Source organism: Somniosus microcephalus, chromosome 3, assembly GCF_052327205.1.
Source record: "Somniosus microcephalus isolate GS21.2 chromosome 3, FLI_Smic_1.0, whole genome shotgun sequence".
Taxonomy (NCBI): domain Eukaryota; kingdom Metazoa; phylum Chordata; class Chondrichthyes; order Squaliformes; family Somniosidae; genus Somniosus; species Somniosus microcephalus.
In genome coordinates, this window is record NC_140989.1 from 302739442 (window position 1) to 302755979 (window position 16538).

General features: G+C 43.8%; 1 protein-coding gene across 13 annotated transcripts in view; it reads left to right on the forward strand.

Annotated features, from left to right (window-relative positions):
* Positions 1 to 16538, forward strand: part of nfia (nuclear factor I/A) — an 885553-nt gene that overhangs the window by 775674 nt on the left and 93341 nt on the right. For all 13 annotated transcript variants that reach the window (XM_085982852.1, XM_085982857.1, XM_085982863.1 and 10 more), the window contains one exon: positions 14593 to 14780. In XM_085982852.1, coding sequence (XP_085838978.1) covers positions 14593 to 14780 — 188 coding nt within the window. The remainder of the gene's footprint in view (positions 1 to 14592; positions 14781 to 16538) is intronic.

Below are 16538 nucleotides of genomic sequence, written 5' to 3' on the forward strand. Positions count from 1 at the left end.
ATTCTCTAGAGTTTAGAAAAGAGAGGTGATCTCATTGAAAGAAATAACATTCTTAAAGGGGCTTGACAGGGTAGATGCAGGGAGGATATTTCCCCTGGCTGCGGATTCTAGAACCAGGAGTCACAGTTTCAGAATAAGGGGTCGGCCTTTTAGGATTAAGAAGAGAAATTTCTTCACTCAAAGAGTTGTGAATCTTTGCAATTCTCTACCCCAGAGAGCTGTAGATGCTCAGTCGTTGAGTATATTCAAGGCAGAGATCGACAGATTTTTGGATACTAAGGGATTCAAGGGTTATGGAGATAGTGCGGGAAGGTGGAGTTGAGGTGAAGATCAACCATGATCTTATTGAATGGTGGAGCAGGCGCAAAGGTCCAAATGGCCTACTCGTGCTCCTATTTCTTATGTAAATCGAGGTGCACATAATAGTTTGTGATGTGAGAACCACAATGTATGTCTGAAATGGAAGCTTCTATAATAAAATGTTGACATGGAGCAACTGGCTGGTGCAGTGGGTTAGACAATGACCTTTTCCCTCTTGGAACTTGATTCAAATCTAGCCCAGACTGGTGGGATGAAAGTCTCCTCTATCTGTTGGTTGTATTGGTCTTATGTGAAATGGGGGTTTGGACAGCTTCAATCCAGTTCATAGTGGACATGAGCCAAGTGCACAAAACTGCCCTTAATTTGGCATTAATTGACCATTTCACCACAGGATGTGGGGAATGAGTATAGTGTCATAAGGGTGTAGTGACGTCTGAGGCGCTTGTTGAAACAGAGTAGAGGGAGCTTTACTTTGCATCTTGCTGTACAATACCTGACCTGGAAGTGCGAGTGTCTGAAATGGGAAGCATTCCAGTGCCCAGCAGTGACATCCCTCAACTTGATGAAAAATTTGGAAAACTCCAATTATACAAGTGTCTCTTAAACTAGTGCTTGCTATGACGGTGCTTCTGCATCCTATTAGTGGGTGTGTGTTGTGCTCAGCTACCTAATCTGGTGCACCTTTTCACTACAATCTCTGTGTCAGAAGCCTGTGAGGTGGCTGGCATCTGTGAGAGGCTCTTGGGATCCAGCGTGGGGTTCTCGAATTCTTTGAGCACACTCCTAAGATGTGTCTGCTTTGGGCTCCTGCTCTTCTACATGAGATGGGGCATTTTGGCCCTGCCCACTTTCTGCCACCTGTGATGTTATTGGAAGGAGTGACAGATGTATTATCATGAGGGACAACAATTGCATCCATCACAAGTTCCAACTTACCAGGTGCTTGTGCTCAGAGGGCATCTTTCTTGTAAATGTTGGGTCCTGGAGATACGGCTCTCTCCTCTCCTTGGCTATGGATAGAAGCAGCCTCACCAGCCAGGTGCTTCTTCTGCTGGGCAGAGTGAGATTGAATAACAGGAGCTGGAAGAGCCCAGGTATGAGGGCCATGTAATATGGGGAGGGGTTAAACTAGTTTGGCAGGGGGATGGGCACTAGGATGTACCATTAGAAGGGAGAAACAAGGTGCACAAAGGATTGGGAGAGACAGATAACACTAGAGTAAGAAATAGTACGGTATTAGTTGGGGTCAGACTGAGAGAGAATACAAGAAGGTCTAAGATGGGTTTACAGTGCATTTGTGTAAACGCACAAAGCATGGTAAATAAGGTTGGCGAGCTGCAGGCGCAAATAGCCACATGGGAAATACGATGTTGGCGTGAGCCATCAGTGGTAGGGAAATTATTGGAAAAAATTCGGAGGGACAGAATTAGTCTCCACTTGGAGAGGCAAGGATTAACCAAGTATAGTCAGCATGGCTTTGTCAGGGGGAGATCATGTCTAATCAATTTGATTGAATTTTTCGAGGGGGTGACTATGTGTGTGGATGAGGATAGTGCAGTTGATGTAGTCTACATGGACTTCAGTAAGGCTTCTGACAAAGTCCCACATGGGAGACTGGTCAAGAAGGTAAGAGCCCATGAGATCCAGGGCAATTTGGCACATTGGATCCAAAATTGGTTCAGTGGCAGGAGGCAGAGGGCGACGGTCGAAGGTTGTTTTTGTGGCTGGAAGCCTGTGTCCAGTGGTGTACCACAGGGATCAGTGCTGGGTCCCTTGCTGTTTGTAGTGTATATTAATGATTTAGATATGAATATAGGAGGTATGATTAGTAAGTTCGCAGATGACACGAAAATTGGTGGAGTGGTAAATAGCAAGGAGGGAAGCCTCAGGCTACAGGACGATATAGACGGGTTGGTCAGATGGGCAGAACAGTGGCAAATGGAATTTAACCCTGAAAAGTGTGAGGTGATGCATTTTGGGAGGACCAACAAGGCAAGGGAATACACGATGAATGGTAGGACCCTAGGAAGGACAGAGGATCGGAGGGACCTTGGTGTGCATGTACATAGATCCCTGAAGGCAGCAGGACAGGTAGATAAGGTGGTTAAAAAGGCATATGGGATACTTGCCTTCATTAGCCGAGGCATAGAATATAAGAGCAGGGAGGTTATGATGGAGCTGTACAAAACGCTAGTTTGGCCACAGTTGGAATACTGTGTGCAGTTCTGGTCACCACTATAGGAAGGATGTGATTGCATTGGAGAGGGTGCAGAGGAGATTTACCAGGATGTTACCTGGGTTGGAGCGCTTCAGCTATGAAGAGAGACTGCACAGGCTGGGGTTGTTTTCCTTAGAGCACTGAAGGCTGAGGGGGAACCTGATTGAGGTGTACAAAATTATGAGGGGCATATATAAGGTAGATAGAAAGGAACTTTTCCCCTTAGTAGAGGGGTCAATAACAAGGGGGCATAGTTTCAAGGTAAGGGGCAGGAGGTTTAGAGGGGATTTGAGGAAAAGCTTTTTCACCCAGAGGGTGGTTGGAATCTGGAACTCACTGCCTGAAAGGATGGTAGAGGCAGGAACCCTCACAACATTCAAGAAGCATTTAGATGAGCACTTGAAACGCCATGGCATACAAGGCAATGGACCAAGTGCTGGAAAATGGGATTAGAATAGACAGGGCTTGATGGACGGCGCAGACACGATGGGCCGAAGGGCCTCTTTCTGTGCTGTATAACTCTATGGGCTGGATTTTCATTCAGAAGTCGGGAAGGAGGCAGGACTGCAACTTTCGGGTTGTAGTCCCGCCTCCATCGAGATGCGGCCAATCCACGCGATTTTCACTTGATTGACCTTGTTGAGCCTGCCCAGCAAGACGTGTTAACAGATGAAATATCAGTGTTTCACAGCTGTTTGAAGCTGTCAAACACTGACAGTCTTACTTCTAACCTGAGTCCTTCTACGCAGACTCAGTTAGAAATCTCGCCGGCACTGAAAGCTGCAGGCTGTCACTTTTGACAGATCGCAGCCATTCTGCTTTCTGTGCCGGCTGAATGATGGACTCCCGAAGCCTAGAGGAAGGAAGGCTGTAAAGTTAAGTACAGGTAATTTAAACTTCTTTAGACACACCAAACACACTTACCTTTGCACTCATGCACCCATCACTCACCTGAACACCGACATCTCGACCCCTCCAAGTCCTTCAACCCGACGGCCCGACGACTCTAACCTGGCGTGGTTTGGAGCTGTCGGGAACCCCACACGACACCTCTCAAAATAGGGATTAGGCTAAAAACTGCCTGTTAACTACCTGTTAACAGGCAGTTAATTGGCACTAATCCCTTCCCGCCTCGGGTCGGCGGGTCCCAGTGCAGGGCGGGTACCCGCCTCCTTTGAAACTTACATGGAGGCGGGTTTTGGGCAGGATGGTGTCTGGACCCCCGAATTTGGGATTTTAGCCCCCCGCACGCCTAAAAGCCCGCCTCACGGCACACTGAAAATCGACCCCTATGACTCTATGATAACAGAGACCTGGCTCAAAAAATGGCAGGATTGAGTATTAAATATTCCTGGATATAAGGTGTTCAGGAAAGATAGGAAAGGAAAGAAAGGAGGTGGGGTGGCATTATTGTTTAAGGGGAATGTCAGTGCTGGAGAGAGAGGATGTTCTGGTGGGGTCAAGGACAGAGTCTATTTGGTTAGAGTTATGAAATAATAGAGGTGCTATTACACTACTAGATGTATTCTGTAGGCTGCCAACTAGTGGGAAGGATATCGAGGAGCAAATTTGCAGGGAAATTACAGAGAGGTGCAAGAACTATAGAGTAGTGATAATGGGGGACTTCAGCTATCCTAATATAGACTAGGCTAGTAATAGTGTAAAGGGCAGAGAGTGGGAAGAATTTCTGAAGTGTGTTCAGGAGAACTTTCTTGATCAGTACGTTTCTGGCCCAACAAGGAAGGAGGCATTGCTGGATTTAGTTCTAGGGAATGAGGTGGGTCAAGTGGAGCAACTGTCAGTAGGGGAACATTTAGGGAACAGTAACCATAGTATCATAAAGTTTAGATTAGCTATGGAAAATGACACTGAACAATCTAGAGTAAAAAATACTTAATAGGAGGAAGGCCAATTTCAGTGCGTTGAGAACAGATCTGGCCCAGGTAAATTGGAATCAAAGATTGGCAGGCAAAACTGTAATCGAACAATGGGCTGCCTTTAAAGAGGAGATGGTTCGGGTACAGTCGAGGTACATTCTCACGAGAGGGGGAAAGGTAGGGCAACCAAAGTCAGAGCTCCCTGGATAACGAAAGAGAGAGAGAGTAAGATGAAGCAGAAAAAGAGCGCGTATGACAGATGTCGGGTTGAGAATACAAGTGAGAAATCGGGCTGAATATAGAAAGTTCAGAGGGGAAGTGAAAAAGAAAATAAGAGGGGCAAAGAGAAAGTATGAGAATAGATTGGCAGCTAACATAAAAGGAATCCAAAAGTCTTCTATAGGCATATAAATAGTAAATGGGTAGTAAGAGGAGGGGTAGGGCTAAAACTGGCCATAATCTTCCAATCCTCCTTATATACAGGAGTGGTACCAGAGAACTGGAGAATTGCAAATGTTATACCCTTGTTCATAAAAGGGTGTAAGGATAAACCCAGCAACTATAGGCCAGTCAGCTCAACCTTGGTAGTGGGGAAGCTTTTAGAAATGATAATCAGGGACAAAATTAACAGTCACTTGGACAAGTGTGGATTAATTGAGGAAAGCCAGAACTGATTTGTTAAAGGTTTAACTAACTTGATTGAGTTTTTTAATGAGTTAACAGAGAGGGTTGATGAGGGCAATGCTGTTGGCGTGGTGTACATGGACTTCCAAAAGGTGTTTGATAAAGTGCCACATAATAGGCTTGCCAGCAAAGTTGAAGCCCATGGAATAAAAGGGATAGTGGCAGCATGGATACGAAATTGGCTAAGTGACAGAAAACAGAAGTGGTGAACAGTTGTTTTTCAGACTGGAGGAAGGTTTGCAGTGGTGTTCCCCAGGGGTTGGTACTAGGACCACTGCTTTTCTTGATGTATATTAATGACTTGGTGTACAGGGCACAATTTCAAAATTTGCAGATGACACAAAACTTGCAAGTATAGTGAACAGTGAGGAGGATAGTGCTGGACTTCAAGAGGACATAGACTGGTGAACTGGGCGGACATGTGGCAGATGAAATTTAATGCAGAAAAGTGCAAAGTGATACATTTTGGTAGGAAGAATGAGGCAAGGCAATAGAAACTAAAGGGTACAATCCTAAAGGGCGTGCATGAACAGAGAGACCTGGGGGTATATATGAACAAATCATTGAAGATGGCAGGGCAGTTTGACAAAGCAGTTAAAAAAGCTTACAGGATCCTGGGCTTCATAAATAGAGGCATAGGGCTCGAATTTCCAAGCCCCGTGGAGATGGGTTTGGAGGCGGGAGTGGAGGGAAATTTGCAGAATCGGGGGGCACGAACCCGTCCCGCCCCCCAACCCGCCTCCATGCCCATTTCCCAGGAGGCGAGTACCTGACATGTGCTGGGCGCCGCCTCCCCGAGGCAGGAAGGGGATTAGTGCCAATTAACTGCCTGTTAACAGGTAGTTAACGGGCAGTTTTTGGCCTAATCCCTATTTTTAGCCCTGAAGTGTGGGCTGCCCGACGGCTCCAAACCGCGCCAAGTTAACGAGGCGGACCGTCGGGCTGAAGGACTTGGAGGGTTCGAGATGTCCGCTGTTCAGGTGAGTGATGGGTGCATGAGTGCAGAGGTAAGTGTGTTTGGTGTGTGTAAAGTGTTTAAATAAGTTTTACTTACCTTTACTTACTAATGCAGGCTTCCTTCCTTCAGGTCTCGGGAGTCCCTCATCTCGCCGGCACAGAAAGCAGAATGGCTGCGAGCTGTCAAAAGTTGCAGCATTCTGCTTTCTGTTCTGGAGAGATTTCTAACTGAGTCTGTGGAGAAGGACTCAAGTTAGAAGTCAGATTGTCAGTGTTTGACAGCTTCACAGAGCTGTCAAACGCTGATATTTCATCTGTCAAAAGCTCTTGACAGATGTAATGTCAATCCCTGACGTCACCTGTAACCGGGTGTCCCTTAATTGGCCTGCTAGGTCAATCAAGGGAAAATCGCGTGGGTTGGCCACAAATCGATGGAGGCGGGACTACAACCCAAAAAGTGGGAGTCCCGCCCCCATCACGTCCCCATTGACAAAATCCAGCCCATAGAGTTCAAAAGTAAGGAAGTTATGATGAACCTTTATAAAACACTGGTTCAGCCTCAACTGGAGTATTGTGTCCAATTCTAGGCACTGCACTTTAGGAAGGATGTGAAGTCCTTAGAGAGGGTGCAGAAAAGATTTACGAGAATGGTTCCAGGGATGAGGGACTTCAGTTATGTGGATAGACTGGAGAAGCTGGGGTTGTTCTCCTTAGAGCAGAGAAGGTTGCGAGGTGATTTGATAGAGGTGTTCAAAATCATGAGAGGTCTAGATAGAGAGAAACTGTTCCCATTAACGGAAGGGTTGAGAACCAGAGGACACAGATTTAAAGTGATTGGCAAAAGAACCAAAGGCGACATGAAGATAAACTTTTATGCAGCGAGTGGTTAGGATCTGGAATGCACTGCCTGAGAGGGTGGTGGAGACAGATTCAATCGTGACTTTCAAAAGGGAACTGGATAAGTAGCTGAAGGGGGAAAAAAATTGCAGGGCTACCGGGAAAGGGCGGGTGAGTGAGATAGCTGAAGTGCTCTTGCAGAGAGCCAGCACAAGCTCGACGGGCCGAATGACCTCCTTCTGTGCTGTAACCATTCTATGATTCTATATGTTCTTTTTGCCACAGCTGCAGGGATAGATGCAGGGGCACATCCTCATATCTTATTCACAAACAGTCTGCACCAAACAAACAGGCGGAGCTGCTGATATATGCAAACGTGTGTGTCAGTGATTATGTGACTGAAAAGGAGTGTAAAGGAAGGTTAAGTGTTGCAGAAACCTTGATCTCAGGACATGCTTCCTGGTATTCTGCTGCCTTCTCCAAATCCAGGCTGGAATTTCCAGAGTTCCTTGAATATGGTCAGAGGATGCAAGATTGCTGCTACTTCAGAATACCCTCCGGTTGTGACATTTGCCTCCAGTTATGCCTCCTACAGAAGCAGAAACATTTATTAATTATGTGACTTTGGTGGCATGTCACCTCCCTACCCCCATGTGTAAAAATGTTCAGAGTAGTTATTCTGAAGACAGAAAGCTGTGTAGCCTGTAGGTGATGGATATAGAAGGAGTTGTCAGTGGGTTGTCTCGGGCAGCCTTCTGCTGATTGAGGTGGTGCTGTGCAAGGGAGTGCTAGAAAGTGCACAGTGCAGCTTTAAGGGTAACTATGCCATGCCCATGCATGCTGGAAGGGCAGGCATTCCCAAAAGGGGCGGAGACTTGGCATTGTAGATCTCCACCCCCTTTTCTGTCCTATTAAGCCCGATCAACTGGCACACATTGGGTGATATTGACAGGGAAATTGGGCCTAGAACCTCGAGTCCAAAATAAACTGATTAGGTTTAAATAAGAAAATTCCAAATTTTGTCGCAATTTAGCTGTTAAATTTTGTTTCACTTTTATAATATGCATGCCATTTTTTTTTTTTTTTTAAGAAGTATTCCATAATTTTTTTCCCAGGGGGTTTCCACGAACGGTCAATGTAGATTAGGAAAGGGCTGGTGTGCAAGTTGGTTTTCATGGTTGTCTCGTGTGATGATCTTGTCTGACAGTTTAGAGCAGATTTTCCATATAGACCATTTGCACAGCAGATTTTTTTTCCCCCTGGATGTCTGAATCTGAACTCAAATTTCTGCCTTCGTGATGTCCATAAGATCTGCTGCTACTGCTGGGGTACAGTTCCATAGATGCCAGCTGCTCTCTTTTACTTCACTAAAGAGGCAATTTTTCATATGTGACCCAATATAGTGTGTCCCTGTAAAAACTTGGTTTGTTTTCCCTTGAGTTTAGATGGTTGAGGGGTGATCTAATTGTGGTCATTAAAATGATAAAGGGTTTCAATAGGGTAGATACAAAGAACTATTTCCTCTGGTGGGGAATCCAGAACAAGGGGTTTTAATAAGATTAGAACCAAACTATTTAGGTGTGCACTTTTTCACAGTGTAGTGGAAATTTGGAACTCATTCACAAAAGGCTGTGGCTGCTGGGTCAATTGAAATGTTTAAGACTGAGACTAATAGATTTTGTTAGGTAAGGGTATCAAGTGATATGGATCAGCCATGATCTAAATGAATGGTGGAACAAGCTAGAAGGGCTAAATGGCCTCCTCTTGTACCTATGTTCCTAAGTGACTATGGAGTGCATCACAGCCCAGCCTAATCCTTCCCTACGCAATTATCTGGATGCACACATTCCAGGTCATTAGATAGTCATAGAATCATAGAAAGTTACAGCACGGAAGGAGGCCATTTCGGCCCATCGTGTCCGCGCCGGTCAACAAAGAGCTATCCAGCCTAATCCCACTTCCCAGCTCTTGGTCCATAGCCCTGCAGGTTACAGCATCCCAAGTGCACATCCAAGTAATTTTAAATGTGGCTAGGGTTCCTGCCTCTTCCACCCTTTCAGGCAGTGAGTTCCAGACCCACACAACCCTCTGGGTGAAGAAATTTCCCCTCTAAACCTTCCACCAATTACATTAAATCTGTGCCCCCTGGTTTTTGACCCCTCTGCTAAGGGAAACAGGTCCTTTCTATCCACTTTATCGATGCCCCTCATAATTTTATACACCTCAATAAGGTCTCCCCTCAGTCTCCTCTGTTCCAAGGAAAACAGACCCAGCCTATCCAGTCTTTCCTCATAGCTAAGATCTCTACTCCCGGCAACATCCTTGTAAATCTCCTCTGTACCCTCTCTAGTGCAATCACATCTTTCCTGTAATGTGGTGACCAGAACTGCACGCAGTACTCTAGCTGAGGCCTAACTAGTGTTTTATACAGTTGAAGCATAACCCCCTGCTCTTGTATTCTGTGCCAGGAGTGACCAGGAGTCGCTGTTCTACTCCTAACACACAGATATTGAGGCCAATTATTGTGCCAAAATTACTGCTTCAGTTCAGATCAACGTGCAGCACCGATTTAAAAAAAAAAAAAAAAAAAAATGAACCGGAGACCTTTCTGGTCTCCATAGCTCACTAAGCTATGAGGGGAGTATTCTCTCTGACTTTACATTCTACAGTACAAAAACTTAATAACTACTTACAAACATATCCCAAGGTGGTTCACGGAAACATAATCAGACGAAAATGGACACCAAGCTAAATAAGCAAATTAAAGGGGGCGAGGCTAAAAGCTTGGTCAAAGAGGTCTGTTTTAAGGAGGGTCTTGAAGGTGGAGAGGCAGAGAGATTTAGGGAGGGAATTCAGAGGAATAGTGGGGCAAATGGAGTGTGGGAGGCATGAGGACAGTTATCAGAGGGTTGTAGAGCTGGAGAAGGGTACAGAGATAAGGAGGGGTGAGGCCATTAAGGGATTTGAACACAAGGATGAACAATTTAAATGTGACTAATTGGGGGATTGGGAGCCATTGTAGGTCAGCAAAGATAGAAAATGCAGGATAGGAAAAGCGCAACAGAGTTCTGGATGAGCTGAAGTTTAGAAGGTTGGAGGCCCAACAGAAGAGCCAAGTTTGGATGTAACAAAAGCATGGACGAGGGATTTGGCAGATGAGCTAAAGCAGGGTCGAGGACTGGTGATGTTACATAGGTGGAATTAAGCAGTCTTTCTGTCGAGAAGACATGGGGTCAGAAGCTCAGCTCAACGTCAAATAGGATGGTGAAGTTGCAAACAGTCTGGTTCAACTTGAGACAGTTGCTAGAGAGAGAAATGGCGAGAGTATGGATTTTCTGGTGCCTTGGGACGTTTTACTACATTAAAGGCACTATATAAATGCACATTGTCATTTCAGGGGCAGAAGGCAATTGCTTCAATCTTCCCAATATTCAACTAGAGAAAATTGTGGTTCATCCTGGACTGGATAGCAGACAAGTAGTTTGATGACACAGTGGCAGTGGGTGGGTTGAGCTGGCTGGTGTCCGCATACATGTGGATTCTGATGCCATGTCTTTGGATGATGTCGCCAAGGGGCAATATATAGATCGGGAAGAGGAGAGGGCCAAGGATAAATCCTTGAGGGACTCCAGAAATAACAGTCTTGAAGTGGGAAGAGCAGCCATTGCTGGAGATTCTTTGGCAATGATTAGATAGGTCCGAGTGGAACCAAGTGAGCATAGTCCCACTTTGCTGGACAACAGAAGAGAGGTGTTGGAGGAGGAGTTGAGAAGGAAGAAGAATCACAATCACACACAGGATGTCAATTGTGACTTTGGGGCTGTTTCAGTACTGTGGCAGGGGTGGAAACCTGCTGGAGAGATTTAAACATGGGATTGTGGGAAAGATATGTTCTGATTGGTACTGGAATGCATTAAGGATCCAATGGACCACAAGGATAGAGTCCCATTGTGATATCCGATTTCCACAGTTTGTGGGTGTGACAGCTAAACATATGACCAACCAATTCATGAATGTGTTACGTCCTGTTGAATCCAAAAGTTGTGTAAATGTTTGCATTGAAACCTGTGTGGGATTATTTTTGTGTAATATATAACTATGGGGTTGTAATTTATTTTAAATTCTATGAGCAAAGGAAAAAACTTCTATGGCCTAAAGATTAACAGGACAAACCAGTAAATAAGAAATATGAATGCAAATAGGACTGGGTTGTCAGGGGTTTGAGGACCAGAATAAAAAGGCTCAGGGACCACAAGTGACCCCAGCTAAGATCAGCTAACTCAACACAGACTCTGGATCAAACTTGAGACCTTCCTTATTTTTATGGCTCAGCTACCCATTGCATATAGACACTGGCAGCCCTGAAGTATTTTCAATATAATGTGTCTAACTCTCTTAAATGTTTTGTTATTGGATTAGTGTACTTTGTAGGTTTTTTTAAACTGCTGATTTCCCAACATAGTTTTCATACCAGCATATTGATAAACTGTAGTTTGTACAAAAATGTGTGACCTCTCTGGTGGTGTAATATGCCATACAGCAATTATAAACAAATGGATACAGCATTGATGTAATTTATTTTTTTCATTTCTAATAGTGCTTTTAAAATGATTTATGTGTCACTTGGTCAAGAAGCGAGATGGGAAATATTACAGCAGTATAAATAATTTACAGCAGTACAGTACATTTAAATTCAGTTTAGGATTGCAATGTGATGGCATTATTTCCTCGAGGCTACACAGTTCGCATTTTCACATGTGCTGCTGGCTCTTCTGACTTCCCTCTAGGGGAGAGAGTAGCAGCAATGTGAAAGCTGGTGAGCAAGTGCAGCAACCAAGAGTCAAAAAGAGTGTCGTGACAAAGTGTTCCCGCATCACCAAGGAGGCTATGGCCGTTGTACAACATCGTTAGCATGAATAAGCAAAAGACCCCAACCTTTGTCAAAAAGTACTTAAGTTGCAAGAATAATTCCTCCCCCCCCCCCCCCCACCGCCCCAGCCCCAGTTGGGTTTGAATTTTGGAATGTGTATGCTGATGGTACTGACCTCAGTTTGCTGGTTCCTGCCTCTATGAATAGAGAGGAAAAGGTGCAAAAAGCATAGACCAGTAGTGTCAGTACACAAGACGATGTTTTCTGATATCAACCCATTTGCTTAGATTTCTTTAGCCGATAATCAGTATAACTAAAAATTCATAATTTGGACGCTCTTAACTATAAGAAGTGACCTTGTATATCTACGCCATGCCCTGCCCCTCCCCCTGATACTCCTGGGTGCTTGACAGGCATGGCACACCCAAAGTGCACTGAGCCTAATCTGGCCTGAACACACCTGGATTTGCAGGTTCAGGGCTTTAACATGCCCCTGGTACAGGCTTGACCACTGGCAGGGGCCTACATCCAGAATTGTGAGCAGAAAGTCGACCGCTGGCTGCAGAACCATCAGACTGCCATCTAAAAATAGCAGCGAAAAGGACTCCGCACAAAGGGTCCAAGAGGTTTCTGTTGGGGGGGGGGGGGGGAGGCTTTTTGGGGGCTTCTTTGCCCTGCTGCTTGCCTCTCTCAGACCCTTTCATTGCGAGGGCTGTGCGTAAGGGACATCGATAACTCCTTTAGGCACCTACAAACTACAGCAAACAGAACTTATGACCAAAACTACAGCAGAGCCTCCGGATAAAAGCAATATTATTTATCCAGTAAAATACATGAGTGGAGGATAGTTACATAGTACAAATTATGTGCGTAAAATCAATCCCAGTCACTTCCAGTCGTGCGGTCTCCAGGCTTGATTGACAGGACAATTACCCAATCATCTCCATTCTGGCCGGGTGTCACAATATGCAGCCTATTTATAATACTGAATAGCAAATTGTGGAGCCTCATTTCAAATTCAGACACCACCTTGTTAGGACGTGGTCAAAAACCAGATTGCGAGGGGAAAAAATGCTAAAAAGGATACTTTACAAGTGGGTTGAAGAGTACTGATTGTAACTTACTGAAATCCCTCCAGAGTTCCTGTAGCATACTCACTGATGTCTATTTTACTCCATGAAATGTTTTAAGTGTAAATTAATATTGCAAAGGTTGAATTACGAAGCTTTCTCAAATATTTGGCACTATTAAAAATTTGCTATTTATAAAAAATAATGGTTTTCACGTTCAGAATCAATCCATTGCTAAATCATATTACTGTACTATATTTTATCATTAGTGTAACACTGGTGCAGTTTTTTAATTTATACAATTCTTCAAAGTATAATTGAACTTCTACAATGTATCAGACACATTGCAGCTTAATAAAAATGTTCTGGTTATATAATATTTTTGGACAGTGCTATATTTGAAGTATTTTAAAACAGTAAATACTAGTTGTGCTGATGCTTCAAACCCTTCCTCACTTTGTAATATGAAGTAACGGGTCTGGCCTGGAGTTCAGAACTCAATTATATATCGTTTATATTTGCTTTCCCTACCCGACACCTAGCGCGATTCGGCAAGTGATCCCATCATTGGCCTTTAACAAAGGTTTAACAGCCCTTAACAAATATTTGGCTCATTTTCCTTAATGCACTTTAACTCAGCAGCAAGACTTCAAGTAGAGGTACAAACAGACTAAATGTCTCCTTTTACTAGTTTTGCTCCCTTGTCCTGTTTGTCTATTTTTTCCTTAACCTTAATGCCCAGAAGAAAATATGCTCAACTGTTCTGTTCAATCAAGTTGTAAGTTTATTTAAATTTCCTTTCCCTTTGTGGAAGGGGTGTTTATAACAGTTATTTCTGAAATTCTAGATTGTTCATATAAGCTGCAACCATGCTTGCAACTCAGGGCTGGTTGTATCTCACATTACAACCCGTAGCATTATAATGCCACTAAGATATCACTAGTGGAGCTGAACCGCCTCCTGTTCATTAAGGCAGATATCCTTTAGCCAATCAAATGTCACTGTTGAAATTAGGTGTGATTGGATTGATAGTTCTTGTTGGGAAGTATTGTCTCCTATCTGTCATGTGGAATAATGTTCAATATCAGTAATTGAAGGTCATGTCACTTCTGAAGTGGCACTTGCAGCCTCTACACATCCTCCAAGATCCTCATTAGGTTTTAACTGTTTATTTGTTGAGCCTGATTCACCTTCACTTGTAAAAAATGAGATGAAAAGTAAGTGATAACTGGTCTGGCATACTACATAGTCAAAAAGTTAAGGAGTTAATTCCAATGACTAGAATCGTTCTTTTTCTTCATGAGCCAGTAGTTTTCAGAACCAGGATTTTTTGAGAAAAGTAAAATTGGAAGTAAATCTGAACAAAGTATCTAGGTTCCTACAAGCTGTTTTTGCAAATTGAAGGTGTTAAGCAATGTTGACCATTACATTTTAGCTTTAAATGTCCTATATATTGTGAAATAACATAGTTTTGGGTTTATGCACCTATACATTTTAAGAACATATACTCCACAATAAAATTTTTGGAATGGAACAAGTTGATTCTACCCCTTATTCTATAAGTAAAAATGAATGCAGGGTAAAGTAACAGACAATGTAATAATTTCCTGTGTCCTATACTAGGTACCGACTTTGTGATTCGAGTGGCATTTATCCATGTTGCTCGGTTCTTGATAACAATGCTCTATCAATAACAGTAACATTATGAGCTGATTTTGAAACCTAGTTTACAATATCTTTTCTCTTTTTTTCTTACAGCGAGTCCACATGCGACAGCCTCAACTCTACATTTTCCAACGTCTCCCATCATCCAGCAGCCAGGTCCTTACTTCTCGCACACGGCCATCCGCTATCATCCACACCCTAGTCAGGAAACCCTGAAGGAGTTTGTCCAACTTGTCTGTCCTGACGCCAGCCAGCAGTCAGGACAGGTGGGGTTCCTAAATGTAAGGCCACATTTTATTTTTATATAGATAGACAGATAGATAGATACAGCCTTCTAGCTTCATCGCACTTTGCATCGCAAGATATCATTGGAAGCTTGTACATCAATGTTACGTCTCCCCTTTAACCATGGTTGGTGAGGCTGCAAATTTCGAATCATTAAATGTAAGCAATGAAACACCAAAAAATGTAAGTTTACATCATTCTCATTATCACATTTTAGGCTTTTCAAAGTCCTGGGATTTAATCTATTTTTATATTGTGTGTCTGTGTATATGTCTAACATGTTTCTCTACAGAATTTGTTTTTCCATTGGCATTCGGTCAGCATCAGGTCAATAGCCTCTCATAATGCATTTCAAAATCTGAAATAACTTACGGGTGATAAAACTTGGCAAATTTGAGCCCAACCTTTTATACTGTATGTAGTGGTTCATCTAGTAACATTGCGTCGGTAAGAAATTGTACATGAAAAGAGAGGTTGCAAATTGTCTCTTAACTTCTAAAATTGAAGAACCTAACCGATATTTCAGGCACCAGTGTGCGTTCTGACTGGAATATTTATATATACGTCTCTATATGTAATATATCACATCTGATGTTGCCGTCAAATGAGGAGTTTTTTGTTAGGACGATGAAATTCTTGTACTTTTTCCACTATTTCCCACTGTGCTGGTTTTGGCAGGCCACACACCTCCTGTGACCAACTGTGCGGCCTTCCCCCACTGCTACTGTACGGCTGTGTACTAAGAGGCATGTAACAGTAGATAGGGAATGACTCTTCAGTTCTTCCTCTCAGGGTAGGTGCCTCCTCATAGCAACATTACTGAGAACAAGAACTTAATTTTGTGAGACTAGGGGCTCTCCTCACAAACACCAGCTAGGACCTGAGGCAGAAGACTCCCAAGAAAGAAACAGAACATTTTTAATAACTGAAGCTAGAACAGCCAGCTGCAAGGCTATAGCCCTTAACTGAGCACTGCTGTTGTGCATCTTCAAAGGTCTGAAATGTCACGTGTGTGTCACAGAGGGAGGAAGCACTTCCATTTTCCTAGTACGAAACTGGGCACTTGGCCTTCCACACAGGCATTCTGTTTGCTCGTTATTTTTTAAGTATAGCTCTCTCCCTCTGTCAGACATAGGAGCAAGCCAGGTGTGGTTAACGCATTTGCTTTATTATGCCACACAATTAATTTTATTAAGTCCAAGCCCATACAGCCAGCTAGGATATCATGAACAGACTGCCAAATTTAGCAAAATTCTCGGCAAACTAAAAGGCAGAGAGATATCATTTATCTGCCCTGTATTACGTAAACGACACGGGGAGGGAGAAGTGCTATGGGAGGGGAATTAGATCAGCGGGGATACAGCGATTGAGGCATGGGGCAGCCAACCATTGGAGGAACAAATTACCACCCAGTGAAGGGGGTAGCTTTAAATGTGAAATTCAGTCGTGGGGGGCTACTGTAAAAGAGGAAATGAAGCTGGGTAAGGGTATCCACTGAGGGGGGAACTACAACCAGTGGCGATTTGGTGGGGGGCATTGGCAGCCAGCTTGTGGATTGGAACAGGAAATACAGCCAGCATGAATGAATGGGAATTTGAGCTCGTGGTGCATTCCATGACTTACTGCTCATTGCTGTCTAACATAGTCGCTGCTACTGGGACGTGCTGTTCTACAGCCATCATTTACCATGATGTGTTCATGGAACTTATTTCTCATTTTTTGCGGCGGAGGGGACCGGGGGTGGGGGGTGAATC